This window comes from Oncorhynchus gorbuscha, linkage group LG21 (genome assembly GCF_021184085.1).
Source record: "Oncorhynchus gorbuscha isolate QuinsamMale2020 ecotype Even-year linkage group LG21, OgorEven_v1.0, whole genome shotgun sequence".
In the NCBI taxonomy this organism is placed as follows: Eukaryota; Metazoa; Chordata; class Actinopteri; order Salmoniformes; family Salmonidae; genus Oncorhynchus; species Oncorhynchus gorbuscha.
The window spans coordinates 10,024,188-10,046,714 of record NC_060193.1 but is presented as its reverse complement, the minus strand read 5'-3'; the positions used below and the strand labels follow the sequence as shown (position 1 = coordinate 10,046,714).

General features: G+C 40.2%; 1 protein-coding gene across 1 annotated transcript in view; it reads right to left on the bottom strand.

Moving 5' to 3' along the window:
- The window catches only part of LOC124008556 (5-hydroxytryptamine receptor 2C-like), a 251,196-nt gene that overhangs the window by 16,425 nt on the left and 212,244 nt on the right, over nucleotides 1-22,527 (bottom strand). Inside the window, exons 2-3 of the mRNA XM_046319924.1 lie at nucleotides 19,220-20,006; nucleotides 18,311-18,506 (exon numbers count right to left, since the gene is read on the bottom strand). Coding sequence (XP_046175880.1) covers nucleotides 18,311-18,506; nucleotides 19,220-19,438 — 415 coding nt within the window. The 5' untranslated portion in view covers nucleotides 19,439-20,006. The remainder of the gene's footprint in view (nucleotides 1-18,310; nucleotides 18,507-19,219; nucleotides 20,007-22,527) is intronic.

The following is a 22,527-nucleotide window of genomic DNA, read 5'->3' as shown; positions in this document are numbered from 1 at the left end:
AAGAAGGAAACACCAGCATCTTAATACAGTAGGTAACTGCCAAAACGAAGGAAACCCCAGCATCTTAACTTCTTGCGTCGAGCAATCCCGTATCCTGGAGCGTAATCATAGCCTCAAGCTCATTACTATAACGCAACGTTAACTATTTCATGAAAATCGTAAATGAAATGAAATAAATATATTGGCTCACAAGCTTAACCTTTTGTTAACAACACTGTCATCTCAGATTTTCAAAATATGCTTTTCAACCATAGCTACACAAGCATTTGTGTAAGAGTATTGATAGCTAGCATAGCATAGCATTAAGCCTAGCATTCAACAGGCAAACAAGAAAAGCATTCAAATAAAATAATTTACCTTTGAAGAACTTCGGATGTTTTCAATGAGGAGACTAGATAACAAATGTTCAGTTTTTCCAAAAATGTTCAGTTTTTCCAAAAAGATTATTTCGCTGTAAATCCTTTTTGAAATCAGTCACTGTGGCTGGATTAATGAGAATTTTATCCTTAAAATGGTGTAAAATACATTTATGCTTGAGGAATTTTAATTATGAGATTTTTGTTGTCTTGAATTTGGCGCCCTGCACTTACTGGCTGTTGCGGGGGGGTTCCGCTGGAGGAACGGGGTTACCAGTCCTAGACAAGTTAATCTATACGGTCCAAAAAACAATGATCCAAGCTTCTTTGAAAATATATATAATAATATATCAAGCCTACAATAAGCAGTTATTGTCTGGTTGAAATATTATCTAATATTATTTAGGCCAAAAACAACCTGAGGTTTGAATATAAACATCGTTTGACATGTTCCTATGAACTTTATGGTTACAATTTGGACTTTTTGTCTGCCTGCTGTGACTGCGTTTGAGTCTGTGGATTACTGAAGAAAACGCGTGAACAAAACGGAGGTTTTCGGATATAAAGAGAAACTTTATCGAACAAAAGGAACATTTATTTTTATTTCACCTTTATTGAATAAATGAATGTCTTCTGAGTGCAACCATATGAAGATCATCAAAGGTAAGTGATTTATTTTATCTCTATTTCTGACTTGTGTAACTCTTCTACTTGACTGGTTACTGTTTGTAATGATTTGTCTGCTGGGCTATATTCTCAAATAATTGTAAGGTATGCTTTCGCCGTAAAGCCTTTTTGTAATCTGACGCCGTGGTTGGATTCACAAGAAGATCATCTTTAAACCTATCATCTTTAAACCTCCTCCCCTTCATCTACACTGATTGAAGTGGAATTAACAAGTGACATCAATAAGGGATCATAGCTTTCACCTGGATTCACCTGGTCCGTCTAGAGAATTGAAACCAAGGCTAAATCAGGAAGTTCAGCCTCCATTTAAAGCGTGATGTTTTCATCTCTCTCTCTCTCCCTCCCTCTCTCTCTCCCTCTCTCTCTCTCTCCCTCTCTCTCTCTCCCTCTCTCTCTCCCTCTCTGTCTCTCTCTCCCTCTCTGTCTCTCTCTCTCCCTCTCTCTCCCTCTCCCCCCTCTCTCTCTCTCTCTCTCTCTCTCTCTCTCTCTCTCTCTCTCTCTCTCTCTCCCTCTCCCTCCCTCCCTCCCTCCATCCCTGTGTCTGTGGATGAATATCAGCCTGTAGTGTGTCTCTAAGATTATCAATATAATCAATATTACTGCTCTTCCGCTACCTTGTGTGTAATATATTACCAGTTAACAAGATAAATGACAGAAGAAAACCACTGGGAAAAGACTTTAGAGTGCTAATGATATTATATATATTATTATATATTAATGATATTATGGGCTGGAAATCCAACTCCATCATTCATTGAAGTTAACACGACTTGTTTACAATCATTTTAATGATCATTTCACTGGTAAAGTGGAATGACACTGAACAGTGAATCATCACATTTGTGTATTGAAGATCTGATAATGAAAGATAAGAATTGCCGTTTTGAATTAGGTCAAGTTTGTGTGGAAGAGGTGGAAAAACTATTGTTATCCATCAATAACTATCAGCCACCTGATATAGACAACATAGATGAGAAACTATTGTTATCCATCAATAACTATCAGCCACCTGATATAGACAACATAGATGAGAAACTATTGTTATCCATCAATAACTATCAGCCAGCTGATATAGACAACATAGATGAGAAACTATTGTTATCCATCAATAACTATCAGCCAGCTGATATAGACAACATAGATGAGAAACTATTGTTATCCATCAATAACTATCAGCCAGCTGATATAGACAACATAGATGAGAAACTATTGTTATCCATCAATAACTATCAGCCACCTGATATAGACAACATAGATGAGAAACTATTGTTATCCATCAATAACTATCAGCCAGCTGATATAGACAACATAGATGAGAAACTATTGTTATCCATCAATAACTATCAGCCAGCTGATATAGACAACATAGATGAGAAACTATTGTTATCCATCAATAACTATCAGCCACCTGATATAGACAACATAGATGAGAAACTATTGTTATCCATCAATAACTATCAGCCACCTGATATAGACAACATAGATGAGAAACTATTGTTATCCATCAATAACTATCAGCCAGCTGATATAGACAACATAGATGAGAAACTATTGAGAATGGTAGCAGACTGTATTGCCACCATGTCTTTAACCTGAAAGGAGTGTGTCCACAGCTGGGGAAGGAAGCTAGAGTAATTCCACTACCTAAACAGAGTAAAGCCCCCTTTGCTGGCTCTAACAGCCAACCAATCAGTTTCCTGCCTGTTCTCAGTAAACTTGACTGAGAGAATTGTATCTGAACAAATACAATGTCATTTTATAGAGAACAAATGAACTACTGACTTTCTGCATAGACTTTCTGCATAGACTTTCTGCATAGACTTTCTGCATAGACTTTCTGCATGCATATAGAGAAAGGCACACCACTTTCACTGCACTGACTCAGATGACTGATGATTGGCTAAAATAAATGGATAATAAGATGATAGTTGGAGCTGTTTCGTTAGATTTCAGTGCAGCCTTTGATGTTATTGAAAAAGACTCACTTGTCACGGCTTTACATTCCCTACTATCACATGGTTGGAAAGTTTTTTTTTATCCAGTAGAACCCAGAGAGTCTTCTTCAATGGAAGCTTCTCTAACATCAGATATGTACAGTGAGGTGTCCATCAGGGCGGTTGCCTCGGGCCGTTACTCTTCTCTATTTTAACAAATGATCTGCCACTTGTCTTTCAAGAAGATAAAATGACTATGTATGCTTATGATTGTACACTATACACATCAGCACCTACAGCCAGTGAGCTCACTGAGACTCTTAGCAAGGAGTTACAGTCAGTATCAGAATGGCTCATGAAACAATACACTGGTCTTAAATACATCGAAAACCAAAAGCATTGTGATTGGTTCAAAACATTCTCTGAGACCTAAACCTCAACTGGAGTTGTAGATAAAAGGGTGTGACTGTTGAACAAGTTGAAGAAGCTGAACTCCCAGGAGTTACATTGGATGGGGAGTTATCATGGTCAAGTCATATTGACAAAGGTGTCGTGAAGACGGGGAGAGGAGGGGTATGTCTGTAACAAACAGATAATCTGTGTTTTATGACACAAAGATCAACAGTTGTTCAGGATCTTGTCCCATCATCTTCATTACAGTAATATGGTCAGGACCTATAAAAGCTGCATCTGACTCATAACAAAGCAGAACGCCTTGCCCTGAACTACAAACACAGAACTAACATCAACAACATGATAGTCTTTCATGGTTGAGGAGAGATTAACTGCCAACTCTTCTAGTTTTTAGGACAAGCATTACTATAATGAAAATTCCAGATTGTCTGTATAATCAAATAACATTCACAAAGAAAGACCTTGTAACGCTGCAGCTGCAGCTGGCTCAAAACCAAGGAGCACGCTTTGCCCTTAACAGCAAGCACATCATCCTTGGTGTACACATCACCAAGAAACTTTCATGGTCCAAACACACCAAGACAGTCGTGAAGAGGAGCACGACAACACTTTTCCCCCCTCAGGAGACTTAAAAGATTTGGCATGGGTCCCCAGATCCTCAAAAAGTTCTGAAGCTGCACCATCGAGAGCATCCTGACCGGTTGCATCACTGCCTGGTATGACAACTGCTTGGCGCTATAGAGGGTTGTGCGCACGGCACAGTACATTACTGGGGCCAAGCTTCCTGCCACCCAGAACCTATACACTAGACGGTGTCAGAAGAAACACCCAAAATTTGTCTCCAGTCACCAAAGTCATAGACTGTTCTCTCTGCTAACACACGGCAAGCGGTACCGGAGCGCCAAGTCTAGAGCCAAAAGGTTCCTTAACAGCTTCTAGCCCCAAGCCATTCGACTGCTGAACAATTAATCAAATGGCCACCCAGACTATTTACATTTGTTTTTACACTGCTGCTACTCACTGTTTACTGTCTATGCATTGTCACTTCACCCCAACTACAAGTAGAAATGACTTTGATAGCCTCCACATTGACTCAGTACCGGTACCCCCTGTATGTACAGGTACCCCCTGTATATAGCCTCCACACTGACTCTGTACTGGTACCCCCTGTATATAGTCTCCACATTGACTCAGTACCGGTACCCCCTGTATATAGTCTCCACACTGACTCTGTACTGGTACCCCCTGTATATAGCCTCCACACTGTCTCTGTACTGGTACCCCCTGTATATAGCCTCCACACTGACTCTGTACTGGTACCCCCTGTATATAGCCTCCACACTGACTCAGTACCGGTACCCCCTGTATATAGCCTCCATGACTCAGTCTCCCCTGTATATAGCCTCCACACTGACTCAGTACCGGTACCCCCTGTATATAGCCTCCACACTGACTCAGTACCGGTACCCCCTGTATATAGCCTCCACACTGACTAAGTACCGGTACCCCCTGTATATAGCCTCCACACTGACTAAGTACCGGTACCCCCTGTATATAGCCTCCACACTGACTAAGTACCGGTACCCCCTGTATATAGCCTCCACACTGACTCAGTACCGGTACCCCCTGTATATAGTCTCCACACTGACTCTGTACTGGTACCCCCTGTATATAGCCTCCACACTGACTCAGTACCGGTACCCCCTGTATATAGCCTCCACATTGACTCTGTACTGGTACCACCTGTATATAGCCTCCACACTGACTCAGTACCGGTACCCCCTGTATATAGCCTCCACACTGACTAAGTACCGGTACCCCCTGTATATGACTCAGTACCGGTACCCCCTGTATATAGCCTCCACACTGACTCAGTACCGGTACCCCCTGTATATAGCCTCCACACTGACTCAGTACCGGTACCCCCTGTATATAGCCTCCACATTGACTCTGTACTGGTACCACCTGTATATAGCCTCCACACTGACTCAGTACCGGTACCCCCTGTATATAGCCTCCACACTGACTAAGTACCGGTACCCCCTGTATATAGCCTCCACACTGACTCAGTACCGGTACCCCCTGTATATAGCCTCCACATTGACTCTGTACTGGTACCACCTGTATATAGCCTCCACACTGACTCAGTACCGGTACCCCCTGTATATAGCCTCCACACTGACTAAGACTCCCCCTGTATATAGCCTCCACACTGACTCAGTACCGGTACCCCCTGTATATAGCCTCCACATTGACTCTGTACTGGTACCACCTGTATATAGCCTCCACACTGACTCAGTACCGGTACCCCCTGTATATAGCCTCCACATTGACTCTGTACTGGTACCACCTGTATATAGCCTCCACACTGACTCAGTACCGGTACCCCCTGTATATAGCCTCCACACTGACTAAGTACCGGTACCCCCTGTATATAGCCTCCACACTGACTCAGTACCGGTACCCCCTGTATATAGCCTCCACACTGACTCAGTACCGGTACCCCCTGTATATAGCCTCATTATTGTTATTTTATTGTGTTAGTTTTGATAATTTTTTTATTTTGTTTATTTAGTAAATATTTTCTTAAGTCTTCCTTGAGCTGCATTGTTGGTTAAGGGCTTGTAAGTAAGCATTTCACAGTAAGGTTGTTCTCAGCGCATGTGACAAATAAAGTTTGATTTGATTTGAACGTGCATGATAGTCTTTCATGGTTGAGGGTTGAGGAGAAACTACCTGCTTTTCTCCTAGTCTTTTTAAAGAAACATTTGTGTATTGAAAAATGCCTAACAACTTGTACAATCTATTTTCATACATTCAAAACAGACATAGATACCCCATCAGACAGCCCACTATGGGTTTCTTCACGGTACCCAAAACAAAAACAGACTTAATGTGTCGCTTAATTATGTATAGAGCCATGTCATCGTGGAATGCTCTGTCACCAGAGGCAAAAAACTAGTTTAGCTTTAAAAACAGCACCTCTCCTCTCTCTAAAGTTCTAATTTCATTTAAATATAACAATATTACTATGTATATAACTATATGAATATGTATGTAATAATTTTGTTTTATTTCCAATACATAACTATCATTTTCTTATTTGTATTTAATGTCATATCTGATGTTGTTCTCGTCTACAACTGTTCTGTACTCAGTTCTGTTTCCCAGTGGTTGTCTTCTGTCATGTGTTTATATCCTTTATTTGGACACCAGGAAGAGTAGATGCTGCATGTGCCAATGTGAATCCTAATAAACTAACCTACACAGTGTGTGTGTGTACAACCACCTGTCACACACAGACACACACTGTGAACTCTCTTTGTCCCTCCATTTGTTCAGACAGAAACATAATTTCCTAATTAAAGTCATTATTTAATCAAGGCTTTGGCTGAGCAGAGAGAGAAAGACGCACGCACACACACACACACACACACACACACACACACACACACACACACACACACACACACACACACACACACACACACACACACACACACACACACACACACACACACACACACACACACACACACACACACACACACACACAGGCCATTTTAGTAATCAGCCATGTAATATGGATGATGGGATAACACACATCTGCCTGGGTCATTGCAGGACGAGCTGTGTGTGTGTGTGTGTGTGTGTGTGTGTGTGTGTGTGTGTGTGTGTGTGTGTGTGTGTGTGTGTGTGTGTGTGTGTGTGTGTGTGTGTGTGTGTGTGTGTGTGTGTGTGTGTGTGTGTGTGTGTGTGTGTGTGTGTTAGGGCTGTCTGCAGGACATGGTACAGTGGTTAACATCAATATGCTATGAAGCCCTTATGCCTACCGGAGCGCCAAGTCTAAGACCAAAAGACTCCTTAACAGCTTCTACCCCAAGGCCATAAGACTGCTGAATTACTAAACTAATGAAATGGCCACTACCCCCTTTGTTTTTACACTGATGCTACTTGCTTTTTATTATCTATGCATAGTCACTTTGCAAATGACCTCGATTAACCTGCACCCCCGCATATTGACACGGTACCAGCACCCACCTGAATGTAGCCTCGTTATTGTTATTTACATTTATTGTTTTACTTTTTGATTGATTAGATTTTTTTACTTTAGTTTATTGAGTAAATATTTTATTAACTCTATTTCTTGAACTGAATTGTTGGTTAAGGGTTTGTAATAAGCATTTCACGGTCTGACCCTGTTGCATCGGCGCATGTGACAAATAAAATGTAATTTAATTTGTTTTGTTTTTCAATTAAAGTGGTAGCAGGTGGATTGCAATGCTGTATGTGTCTGTGTTTCAGTGTGTGTGTTACAAGACATAGTGTGTGTGTGTGTGTGTGTGTGTGTGTGTGTGTGTGTGTGTGTGTGTGTGTGTGTGTGTGTGTGTGTGTGTGTGTGTGTGTGTGTGTGTGTGTGTGTGTGTGTGTGTGTGTGTGTGTGCGCGTTCTGTTCTCCCATAGCTCCCACACTACCATCTTAGGTACATTATCAATCCTAGATACATTATCCTTCCTGGATACATTATCCATCCAACAGGTAGATAGATAGACAGACAGAGATAGACAGACAGAGAGAGAGAGCAAGAGAGAGGGGGGAGAGAGAAACATAGAGAGAAACAGACCTAAAGAGAGAGAAACAGAGAGAGAGAAACAGGGAGAGACTAACAGACAGAAACAAGAGAGAGAAATGGAGGGAGAGAAAACAAGAGAGAATAGAGGGAGAGAAAATGAGAGAGAGCAGAGGGAGAGAAAACAAGAAAGAGAAATAGAGGAAGAGAAAACAAGAAAGAGAAATAGAGGGATAGAAAACAAGAAAGAGAAATAGAGGCAGAGAAAACAAGAAAGAGAAATAGAGGGATAGAAAACAAGAAAGAGAAATAGAGGCAGAGAAAACAAGAAAGAGAAATAGAGGGATATAAAACAAGAAAGAGAAATAGAGGGAGAGAAAACAAGAAAGAGAAATAGAGGGAGAGAAAACAAGAAAGAGAAATAGAGGGATATAAAACAAGAAAGAGAAATAGAGGGATATAAAACAAGAAAGAGAAATAGAGGGAGAGAAAACAAGAAAGAGAAATAGAGGGATATAAAACAAGAAAGAGAAATAGAGGGAGAGAAAACAAGAAAGAGAAATAGAGGGATATAAAACAAGAAAGAGAAATAGAGGGATATAAAACAAGAAAGGGAAATAGAGGGAGAGAAAACAAGAAAGGGAAATAGAGGGAGAGAAAACAAGAAAGAGAAATAGAGGGAGAGAAAACAAGAAAGAGAAATAGAGGGATATAAAACAAGAAAGAGAAATAGAGGGAGAGAAAACAAGAAAGAGAAATAGAGGGATATAAAACAAGAGAGAGAAATAGAGGGAGAGAAAACAAGAAAGAGAAATAGAGGGAGAGAAAACAAGAAAGAGAAATAGAGGGAGAGAAAACAAGAAAGGGAAATAGAGGGAGAGAAAACAAGAAAGAGAAATAGAGGGAGAGAAAACAAGAGAAATAGAGGGAGAGAAAACAAGAGAGAGAAATAGAGGGAGAGAAAACAAGAAAGGGAAATAGAGGGAGAGAAAACAAGAAAGAGAAATAGAGGGAGAGAAAACAAGAGAAATAGAGGGAGAGAAAACAAGAAAGAGAAATAGAGGGAGAGAAAACAAGAAAGGAAATAGAGGGAGAGAAAACAAGAAAGAGAAATAGAGGGAGAGAAAACAAGAGAAATAGAGGGAGAGAAAACAAGAAAGGGAAATAGAGGGAGAGAAAACAAGAAAGGGAAATAGAGGGAGAGAAAACAAGAAAGAGAAATAGAGGGAGAGAAAACAAGAGAAATAGAGGGAGAGAAAACAAGAAAGGGAAATAGAGGGAGAGAAAACAAGAGAGAGAAATAGAGGGAGAGAAAACAAGAGAGAGAAATAGAGGGAGAGAAAACAAGAAAGGGAAATAGAGGGAGAGAAAACAAGAAAGGGAAATAGAGGGAGAGAAAATGAGAGAGAACAGAGGGAGAGAAAACAAGAAAGAGAAATAGAGGGAGAGAAAACAAGAAAGAGAAATAGAGGGAGAGAAAACAAGAAAGAGAAATAGAGGGAGAGAAAACAAGAAAGAGAAATAGAGGGAGAGAAAACAAGAAAGAGAAATAGAGGGAGAGAAAACAAGAAAGAGAAATAGAGGAGAAAAACAAGAAAGAGAAATAGAGGGAGAGAAAACAAGAAAGAGAAATAGAGGGAGAGAAAACAAGAAAGGGAAATAGAGGGAGAGAAAACGTGAGAGAAACACAGGGAGAGAAAACAAGAAAGGGAAATAGAGGGAGAGAAAACGTGAGAGAAACACAGGGAGAGAAAACAAGAAAGGGAAATAGAGGGAGAGAAAACAAGAAAGAGAAATAGAGGGAGAGAAAACAAGAAAGAGAAATAGAGGGAGAGAAAACAAGAGAGAGAAATAGAGGGAGAGAAAACAAGAAAGAGAAATAGAGGAGAGAAAACAAGAAAGGGAAATAGAGGAGAGAAAACAAGAAAGAGAAATAGAGGGAGAGAAAACAAGAAAGAGAAATAGAGGGAGAGAAAACAAGAAAGAGAAATAGAGGGAGAGAAAACAAGAAAGAGAAATAGAGGGAGAAAAACAAGAAAGAGAAATAGAGGGAGAGAAAACAAGAAAGAGAAATAGAGGGAGAGAAAACAAGAAAGAGAAATAGAGGGAGAAAAACAAGAAAGAGAAATAGAGGGAGAGAAAACAAGAAAGAGAAATAGAGGGAGAGAAAACAAGAAAGAGAAATAGAGGGAGAGAAAACAAGAAAGAGAAATAGAGGGAGAGAAAACAAGAAAGAGAAATAGAGGGAGAGAAAACAAGAAAGAGAAATAGAGGGAGAGAAAACAAGAAAGAGAAATAGAGGGAGAGAAAACAAGAAAGAGAAATAGAGGGAGAGAAAACAAGAAAGAGAAATAGAGGGAGAGAAAACAAGAAAGAGAAATAGAGGGAGAGAAAACAAGAAAGGGAAATAGAGGGAGAGAAAACAAGAAAGAGAAATAGAGGGAGAGAAAACAAGAAAGAGAAATAGAGGGAGAGAAAATGAGAGAGAACAGAGCGAGAGAAAACAAGAGAGAGAAATAGAGGGAGAGAAAATGAGAGAGAACAGAGCGAGAGAAAACAAGAGAGAGAAATAGAGGGAGAGAAAACAAGAAAGGGAAATAGAGGGAGAGAAAACGTGAGAGAAACACAGGGAGAGGAACAGAGACCATTGATTAATATTGTTACTGACTGTCCCATTGACAATCTATGTATGTACATGTACATTCTTACGTCATGCCAATAAAGCAAATTGAATTGAATAGAGCAACAGAGAGAGAGAGAGAGAGACAGTACAGAAATAATGATCCTATATCCCAAAGTGACTCCAACACCTTAATGCACTCACAGAGACAGAGACAGTATACACAGACTACACTAACAGAACATTTAGATAGTGTACATAGCACTAACATAATGTTTACAGGGTACATAGCACTAACATAATGTTTAGATAGTGTACACTACACTAACATAATGTTTACAGGGTACATAGCACTAACATAATGTTTACAGGGTACGTAACACTAACAATGTTTACAGGGTACGTAACACTAACATAATGTTTACAGGGTACGTAACACTAACATAATGTTTAGACAGGGTACATAACACTAACATAATGTTTACAGGGTACATAGCACCAACAGAATGTTTAGACAGGGTACATAGCACTAACATAATGTTTAGATAGGGTACACTACACTAACAATGTTTACAGGGTACATAGCACTAACAGAATGTTTAGATAGTGTACACTACACTAACATAATGTTTACAGGGTACATAGCACTAACAGAATGTTTAGATAGTGTACACTACACTAACATAATGTTTACAGGGTACATAGCACTAACAGAATGTTTAGATAGTGTACACTACACTAACAGAATGTTTAGACAGGGTACATAACACTAACATAATGTTTACAGGGTACATAACACTAACATAATGTTTAGACAGGGTACATAACACTAACATAATGTTTACAGGGTACATAGCACCAACAGAATGTTTAGACAGGGTACATAGCACTAACATAATGTTTAGATAGGGTACACTACACTAACATAATGTTTACAGGGTACATAGCACTAACAGAATGTTTAGATAGTGTACACTACACTAACATAATGTTTACAGGGTACATAGCACTAACATAATGTTTACAGGGTACGTAACACTAACATAATGTTTACAGGGTACGTAACACTAACATAATGTTTACAGGGTACGTAACACTAACATAATGTTTAGACAGGGTACATAACACTAACAATGTTTACAGGGTACATAGCACCAACAGAATGTTTAGACAGGGTACATAACACTAACAATGTTTACAGGGTACATAGCACCAACAGAATGTTTAGACAGGGTACATAACACTAACAGAATGTTTAGATAGGGTACACTACACCAACAGAATGTTTAGACAGGGTACATAACACTAACATAATGTTTACAGGGTACATAACACTAACAGAATGTTTAGACAGGGTACACTACACTAACATAATGTTTACAGGGTACATAACACTAACATAATGTTTAGATAGGGTACACTACACTAACATTATGTTTAGATAGGGTACACTACACTAACATAATGTTTACAGGGTACATAACACTAACATAATGTTTAGATAGGGTACATAACACTAACAGAATGTTTAGATAGGGTACATAACACTAACAGAATGTTTAGACAGGGTACACTACACTAACATAATGTTTAGATAGTGTACACTACACTAACATAATGTTTAGATAGTGTACACTACACCAACATAATGTTTACAGGGTACGTAACACTAACATAATGTTTAGATAGTGTACACTACACTAACATAATGTTTAGATAGTGTACATAACACTAACATAATGTTTACAGGGTACGTAACACTAACATAATGTTTAGATAGGGTACATAACACTAACATAATGTTTAGACAGGGTACATAACACTAACAGAATGTTTAGACAGGGTACATAACACTAACATAATGTTTAGACAGGGTACATAACACTAACATAATGTTTAGATAGGGTACATAACACTAACATAATGTTTACAGGGTACATAACACTAACAGAATGTTTACAGGGTACACTACACTAACATAATGTTTACAGGGTACGTAACACTAACATAATGTTTAGACAGGGTACACTACACTAACAGAATGTTTAGACAGGGTACATAACACTAACATAATGTTTAGATAGTGTACACTACACTAACAGAATGTTTACAGGGTACATAACACTAACAGAATGTTTAGACAGGGTACATAGCACTAAAATAATGTTTAGATAGTGTACACTACTCTGACATAATGTTTAGATAGTGTACACTACACTAACATAATGTTTAGATAGTGCACACTACACCAACATAATGTTTACAGGGTACGTAACACTAACATAATGTTTAGATAGTGTACACTACACTAACATAATGTTTAGATAGTGTACACTACACTAACATAATGTTTAGATAGTGTACACTACACCAACATAATGTTTACAGGGTACGTAACACTAACATAATGTTTAGATAGTGTACACTACACCAACATAATGTTTACAGGGTACGTAACACTAACATAATGTTTACAGGGTACGTAACACTAACAGAATGTTTACAAGGTACATAACACTAACATAATGTTTACAGGGTACGTAACACTAACATAATGTTTAGATAGTGTACACTACACTAACATAATGTTTACAGGGTACGTAACACTAACAGAATGTTTACAAGGTACATAACACTAACATAATGTTTACAGGGTATGTAACACTAACAGAATGTTTAGACAGGGTACATTACACTAACATAATGTTTACAGGGTACGTAACACTAACAGAATGTTTAGACAGGGTACATTACACTAACAGAATGTTTAGACAGGGTACATAGCACTAACATAATGTTTAGACAGGGTACATAACACTAACAGAATGTTTAGATAGGGTACACTACACTAACAATGTTTACAGGGTACATAACACTAACATAATGTTTAGACGTGGTACATAACACTAACATAAAGTTTAGACAGGGTACATAACACTAACAGAATGTTTAGATAGGGTACATAACACTAACATAATGTTTACAGGGTACTTAACACTAACATAATGTTTAGATAGTGTACACTACACTAACATAATGTTTACAGGGTACATAACACTAACATAATGTTTACAGGGTACGTAACACTAACATAACGTTTACAGGGTACATAACACTAACAGAATGTTTACAGGGTACGTAACACTAACATAATGTTTACAGGGTCCGTAACACTAACAATGTTTACAGGGTACGTAACACTAACATAACGTTTACAGGGTACATAACACTAAGATAATGTTTACAGGGTACATAACACTAACATAATGTTTACAGGGTACACTACACTAACATAATGTTTACAGTGTACGTAACACTAACATAATGTTTAGACAGGGTACATAACACTAACATAATGTTTACAGGGTACGCATCTTCCCCATTATTTGGAACCAAGGACTGATCACCCCAATCCACAAAAGTGGAGACAAATTTGACCCCAATAACTACCGTGGAATATGCGTCAACAGTAACCTTGGGAAAATCTTCTGCATTATCATTAACAGCAGACTCATACATTTCCTCAATGAAAACAATGTACTGAGCAAATGTCAAATTGGCCTTTTACCAAATTACCATACAACAGACCATGTATTCACCCTGCACACCCTAATTGACAACCAAACAAACCAAAACAAAGGCAAAGTCTTCTCATGCTTTGTTGTTTCAAAAAAGCCTTCGACTCAATTTGGCATGAGGGTCTGCTATACAAACTGATGGAAAGTGGTGTTGGGGGTAAAACATACGACATTATAAAATCCATGTACACAAACAACAAGTGCGCGGTTAAAATGAGCAAAAAAACACACACATTTCTTCACACAGGGTCGTGGTGTGAGACAGGGATGCAGCTTAAGCCCCACCCTCTTCAACATATATATCAACGAATTGGCGCGGGCACTAGAAAAGTCTGCAGCACCCGGTCTCACCCTACTAGAATCCGAAGTCAAATGTCTGCTGTTTGCTGATGATCTGGTGTTTCTGTCACCAACCAAGGAGGGCCTACAGCAGCACCTAGATCTTATGCACAGATTCAGTCAGACCTGGGCCCTGACAGTAAATCTCAGTAAGACCAAAACAATGGTGTTCCAAAAAAGGTCCAGTCACCAGGACCAGAAATACAAATTCCATGTAGACACCGTTGCCCGAGAGCACACAAAAAACTATACATACCTTGGCCTAAACATCAGCGCCACAGGTAACTTCCACAATGCTGTGAACGATCTGAGAGACAAGGCAAGAAGGGCATTCTATGCCATCAAAAGGAACATCAATTTCAACATACCAATTAGGATTTGGCTAAAATTACTTGAATCAGTCATAGAGCCCATTGTCCTTTATGGTTGCGAGGTCTGGGGTCCGCTCATCAACCAAGACTTCACAAAATGGGACAAACACCAAATTGAGACTCTGCACGCAGAATTCTGCAAAAATATGCTCCGTGCACAACGTAGAACACCAAATAATGCATGCAGAGCAGAATTAGGCCGATACCCACTAATTATCAAAATCCAGAAAAGAGTTGTTAAATTCTATAACCACCTGAAAGGAAGCGATTCCCAAACCTTCCATAACAAAGCCATCACCTACAGAGAGATGAACATGGAGAAGAGTCCCCTAAGCAAGCTGGTCCTGGGGCTCTGCTCATAAACACAAACACACCCTACAGAGCCCCAGGACAGCAGCACAATTAGACCCAACCAAATCACGAGAAAACAAAAAGATAATTACTTGACACATTGGAAAGAATTAACAAAAAAACAGAGCAAACTGGAATGCTATTTGGCCCTACACAGAGAGTACACAGCGGCAGCATACCTGACCACTGTGACTGACCCAAAATTAAGGAAAGCTTTGACTATGTACAGACTCAGTGAGCATAGCCTTGCTATTGAGAAAAGGCCACCGTAGGCAGACATGGCTCTCAAGAGAAGACAGGCTATGTGCTCACTGCCCACAAAATGAGGTGGAAACTGAGCTGCACTTCCTAACCTCCTGCCCAATGTATGACCATATTAGAGAGACATATTTCCCTCAGATTACACAGATCCACAAAGAATTTGAAAACAAATCCAATTTTGATAAACTCCCATATCTACTGGGTGAAATTCCACAGTGTGCCATCACAGCAGCAAGATTTGTGACCTGTTGCCACGAGAAAAGGGCAACCAGTGAAGAACAAACACCATTGTAAATACAACCCATATTTATGCTTATTTATTTTATATTGTGTCCTTTAACCATTTGTACATTGTTAAAACACTGTATATATATAATATGACATTTGTAATGTCTTTACTGTTAATTTTTATTGTTTTTTACTTTCACTTTTTTTCACTTTATTTATTCACTTTATATATTATCTATCTCACTTGCTTTGGCAATGTTAACAGATGTTTCCCATGCCAATAAAGCCCATTGAATTGAATTGAATTGAATTGAATTGAGAGAGAGAGAGAGAGAGAGAGAGAGAGAGAGAGAGAGAGAGAGAGAGAGAGAGAGAGAGAGAGAGAGAGAGACACAGACAGTCAGAGAGTTACAGAGAGAGACACAGACAGACAGTTGACATTTGACACACAACAGAGTACTCCCAAGTCTAACATTTAGCAGGGCCACCACAGGTAATCCTCCAACAGACTGATCTGTTTTGACTAGGCAAAGGATCACATCCTAATGCAGCCTAATGCTTTTGGCTGAGATTAAGAGATATGGCTAGGGTAACGGCCTCTACTCACCCACACTGCGTCCAAGTATTGATGGAAGTTGGTTTGACACATTGACAAGGAGAGCAAGCTAGCTAACTTACGATGTTAGTTAGCTTAGCCATCTAACTAAAATCTCATTGGTTGAAGAGTTGTTCCAACTTCAAAAGCACTTCAATCTCGCATTTACAAATCCGTCAACTGGAAAATACGAGATGGACCAAGGACAATGTGAATGTACCATCAGATGAGAGAGATAGGGGGTTATGGGTATTGTAGTCCTTCTTTACCATATAGTACAGGGGTTATGGGTATTGTAGTCCTTCTCTGCCATATAGTACAGGGGTTATGGGTATTGTAGTCCTTTACCATACAGTATGTGGGTATTGGGTATTGTAGTCCTTCTTTACCATATAGTACAGAGGTTCTAGGCATTGTAGTCCTCTTTACCATATAGTACAGGGGTTATGGGTATTGTAGTCCTTAAGCATATATTACAGGGATTATGGGTATTGTAGTCCTTCTAACCATGTATTACAGGGATTCTCAAGTACTATTTGAGAAGGTCTGGTCACACAAACTTCCTAGGTGTCCAAGGTCCGGATGGATATTGTCATTTATCGGCCTAGTAACAAACCCCCACCTCACAACCCATGGCACGCCAAACTGTTCACACACCACTTGTTGGCGCAGAGAAAATGTTGCAGTTTAAAGCTCATTTCCTGCAGTTCGACACACGTGTGTGTTTATATGATACCAGGGGTCGAAGCCCGACCCAGTCCCCCGCCCCCCAACAAAAAAAATAGTCGGGACCGGGGTTCTGGGTCCAGATCAGGACCGCTGCCCACCAGTGAGTATGGGGGATATAGTATATAGATCAGTGATATAGGCATCACTAGTGAGTATGGGGGATATAGTATATAGATCAGTGATGTAGGCATCACTAGTATCCACACCAGTGAGTATGGGGGATATAGTATATAGATCAGTGATATAGGCATCACTAGTGAGTATGGGGGATATAGTATATAGATCAGTGATGTAGGCATCACTAGTATCCACACCAGTGAGTATGGGGGATATAGTATATAGATCAGTGATATAGGCATCACTAGTGAGTATGGGGGATATAGTATATAGATCAGTGATATAGGCATCACCAGTGAGTATGGGGGATATAGTATATAGATCAGTGATATAGGCATCACTAGTGAGTATGGGGGATATAGTATATAGATCAGTGATATAGGCATCACTAGTATCCACACCAGTGAGTATGGGGGATATAGTATATAGATCAGTGATATAGGCATCACTAGTATCCACACCAGTGAGTATGGGGGATATAGTATATAGATCAGTGATATAGGCATCACTAGTATCCCCACCAGTGAGTATGGGGGATATAGTATATAGATCAGTGATATAGGTATCACTAGTATCCACACCAGTGAGTATGGGGGATATAGTATATAGATCAGTGATGTAGGCATCACTAGTGAGTATGGGGGATATAGTATATAGATCAGTGATATAGGCATCACTAGTGAGTATGGGGGATATAGTATATAGATCAGTGATATAGGCATCACTAGTATCCCCACCAGTGAGTATGGGGGATATAGTATATAGATCAGTGATATAGGTATCACTAGTATCCACACCAGTGAGTATGGGGGATATAGTATATAGATCATTGATGTAGGCATATATAGATCAGTGATGTAGGCATCACTAGTGAGTATGGGGGATATAGTATATAGATCAGTGATATAGGCATCACCAGTGAGTATGGGGGATATAGTATATAGATCAGTGATGTAGGCATCACTAGTGAGTATGGGGGATATAGTATATAGATCAGTGATATAGGCATCACTAGTGAGTATGGGGGATATAGTATATAGATCAGTGATATAGGCATCACTAGTATCCCCACCAGCATGTCTATGGGTACTGTAGTTTCCCCATGATAAGTGCAGATGGGTTTTAAAGTCAGGTGAGGGGTTGAAGTAGTTGTACTCACCATAGAGTATGTTGATCAGTGATATAGGCATCACCAGTATCCCCACCAGCATGTCGGCCACGGCCAACGACCTCAGGAAGAAGTTTGTAGCGTTCTGAAGCTTCTTCTCTAGTGAGACGGCCAGAATCACCAGGATGTTTCCGCCCACCGTCAGCGCGATGATGACGAGGATGAGAAGCGCCGGCCAGTTCTTCTCCTTCAAAATACAACCAAACTTGATTTGTATAGCGAGCACCATAGAAATAGAATGACTAGAATGGTCAGTACAGGTGCATCAAAGCAGGGACCGAGAGACTGAAAAACAGCTTCTATCTCAAGGCCATCAGACTGTTAAACAGCCACCACTAACATTGAGTGGCTGCTGCCATACATGTAAAAAATGTATCACTAGCCACTTTAAACAATGTTTACATACCCTACATTACTCATCTCATATGTATATACTGTACTCGATTCCATCTACTGCATCTTGCCTATGCCGTTCTGTACCATCACTCATTCATATATCTTTATGTACATATTCTTCATCCCTTTACACTTGTGTGTATAAGGTAGCTGTTGTGAAATTGTTAGGTTAGATTACTCATTGGTTATTACTGCATTGTCGGAACTAGAAGCACAAGCATTTCGCTACACTCGCATTAACATCTGCTAACCATGTGTATGTGACAAATACATTTAGATTTGATTTGATTTGATGACTGTAGCAATCATAGGACATCTGAACCTTTGACCATGGCAGATAACTGGTAAACTAATGGGTACACTCAAAATACCTACCCTGGTATTGAAGTGATTGTTTTTCTATATATAGCACTTTCCGTAGCAACAGCATTAACAATCTATAATCATAATATTAATAACAGAGATAAATAGAAACAATAGAAAAAAACAGTTAAACCGTCTGACCTTCATGGGCGATGCTCTCAACACCGCCTCCGCCTGTGATCCCAACGACAGGTTGCTGTCCGCTCCCCCGTCCCCGGCCCCCCAGGGTAGACTCTGGTTTAGTCCACGGTAGGTGGAGTTATTCCCCCCTGGCCAGACCATCCAGCCCCCCATCTCCAGAGAGGGCGTGGTGGAAGAACCAAAGCCCCCCAGTAAGGCTACTCCTCCTGGGGTTCCCATCCTGGGATGGTCCCCTGGGGTCTGGAGGTCCTGGCTGGACCTGGACTACACCCCAGTCACCACCAGAGGGGGGCAGTGGACCCACCCAGAGGCCCACAGGTCATCAGGATACTTGGGATTGGCTTGGTTGGGGGTTAAAAGATGTTTTTTTAGTTGTGGATAGTCCAAGTTCATCCACTTAGAAAGTCCTATCGGGACATTCAGAGAGTTGGGGGTCGACTTGGTCTGGGTTCTAGGGTAAAATAGTATTGTGGTGTTCTCTCATTACGTTCACAAAAGGAACCAGTCCAGATTCCAGTTAAGGTCCACTTGGAAGTACTCTGATGTTCATGGTGATTGTAGTGTTCTTTTGAAGTAGAGCACCAAATGGTTCTGGGGACAACGCCCCTGACCCTAAGCTGAGTGTAGGCTTTAGCTCTAGCTTTAGCTCAGCAGGCCAGCACAGTCTTGTAGGAAGAGTCCACTGTGGTTTTCCAGGAAGGTCATCTTCCAAAGACCTTTGTGTTGTTGGTTACTTTCCTCTTTGAGATAAGAAGCATCGGTTCTTCTTCTCCATGTCCAGAAAGCTCTAAAGAAAAGGAAAGACAACAGTGAGCTGGACTGTGTGTCATTTTTTTATTTAGTTAAGAATATATTCTTATTTTCAATGACATACCAGGAACAGTGGATTAACTGCCATGTTCAGGGGTAGAGTGACAGTTTTTTACCTTATCAGCTCAGGGATTTGATTTTGCAACCTTTCGGTTACAAGTCCAACACTCTAACCACTAGGCTACCTGTTGCCCCTGCAGTGTGTGTGCATGTTTCTGTGTGAGTGTGCATGTGTGTGTGGACGTGTTTAACTATACTTGTGGGGGCCAGATGTCCCCACAAGAACAGTAAACAAACAAAAATGTTCTTAGTCCCCACAAGGTTAAATGCTATTTCTAAGGGGTTTGGAGTTAAGGTTACAATTAGTGTTAAGGTTATAGCATTAAGTTTAGGGTTATGGTTAGGGGTTAGGGAAAATAGGATTTTGAATGGTACTGAATTGTGTGTCCCAACAAGTTGTGTCACTGCAACCTTAAAGGTCCTCAATGATGTCCCCATTGCCCTTTATTCTAAGCAATGTTGTGCTGCAATTTTTATTGACTTGGCCAAAGCTTTTGATACGGTAGACCATTCCATTCTTGTGGGCCGGCTAAGGAGTATTGGTATCTCTGAGGGGTCTTTGGACTGGTTTGCTAACTACCTCTCTCAAAGAGTGCAGTGTATAATGTCAGAACATCTGTTGTCTCAGCCACTGCCTGTCACCAAGGGAGTACCCCAAGGCTCGATCCTAGGCCCCACACTCTTCTCAATTTACATCAACAACATAGCTCAGGCAGTAGGAAGCTCTCTCATCTATTTAGATGCAGATGATACAGTCTTATACTCAGCTGGCCCTGAACCGGATTTTGTGTTAAATGCTCTACAACAAAGCTTTCTTAGTGTCCAACAAGCTTTCTCTACCCTTAACCTTGGTCTGAACACCTGCAATACAAAGGTAATGTGGATTGGTAAGAAGAATGCCCCTCTCCCCACAGGTGTGATTACTACCTCTGAGGGTTTAGAGATTGAGGTCGTCACCTCATACAAGTACCTGGGAGTATTACTAGACGGTGCACTGTCCTTCTCTCAGCACATATCAAAGCTGCAGGGTAAAGTTAAATCTAGACTTGGTTCCCTCTATCGTAATCGCTCCTCTTTCACCCCAGCTGCCAAACTAACCCTGATTCAGATGACCATCCTACCCATGCTAGATTACAGAGACATAATTTATAGATCGGCAGGTAAGGGTTCTCTCTAGCGGCTAGATGGTCTTTTCCATTCTGGCCATCAGATTTGCCACCAATGCTCCGTATAGGACACATCACTGTAGTCTATACTCCTCTGTAAACTGGTCATCTCTGTATACCCTTCGCAAGACCCACTGGTTGATGCTTATTTATAAAACCCTCTTAGGCCTCAGTCCCGTCTATCTGAGATATCTACTGCAGCCCTCATCCTCCACATACAATACCCGTTCTGCCAGTCACATTCTGTTAAATGCCCCAAAGCACACACATCCCTGGGTCCCTCCTCTTTTCAGTTCTCTGCAGCTAGTGATTGGAACGAGCTGCAACAAACACTCAAACTGGACAGTTTTATCTCAATCTCTTCATTTCCTAGACTCAATCATGGACACTCTTACTGACAGTTGTGTCTGCTTTGTGTGATGTATTGTTGTCTCTACCTTCTTGACCTTTGTGCTGTTGACTGTAACCAATAATGTTTGTACCATATTTTTGTGCTGCTACCATGTTGTGTTGCTACCATGTTGTGGTCATGTTGTGTTGCTACCATGCTGTGTTGTCATGTTGTGTTGCTACTATGCTGTGTTGTCATGTTGTGTTGCTACTATGCTGTGTTGTCATGCTGTGTTGCTACTATGCTGTGTTGTCATGTTGTGTTGCTACTATGCTGTGTTGTCATGTTGTGTTGCTACTATGCTGTGTTGTCATGTTGTGTTGCTACTATGCTGTGTTGTCATGTTGTGTTGCTACTATGCTGTGTTGCCATGTTGTGTTGCTACTATGCTGTGTTGTCATGTTGTGTTGCTACCATGCTGTGTTGTCATGTTGTGTTGCTACCATGCTGTGTTGTCATGTTGTGTTGTTACCATGCTGTGTTGTCATGTTGTGTTGCTACTATGCTGTGTTCTCATGTTGTGTTGCTACTATGCTGTGTTGTCATGCTGTGTTGCTACTATGCTGTGTTGTCATGTTGTGTTGCTACCATGCTGTGTTGTCATGTTGTGTTGCTACCATGCTGTGTTGTCATGTTGTGTTGTTGTCTTAGGTCTCTCTTTATGTAGTGTTGTGTTGTCTCTCTTGTCATGTGTGTTTTGTCCTATATTTATATTTTATTTTATATTTATTTTTAATCCCCCGACGACGCAGGCGGCCATTTGTCTTTTCGTAGGCCGTCATTGTAAATAAGAATTTGTTCTTAACTGACTTGCCTAGTTAAATAAAGGTTAAATAAATACAATTTAAAAAAGTTATACAAGGCAGTGTGTGTGTTTATGT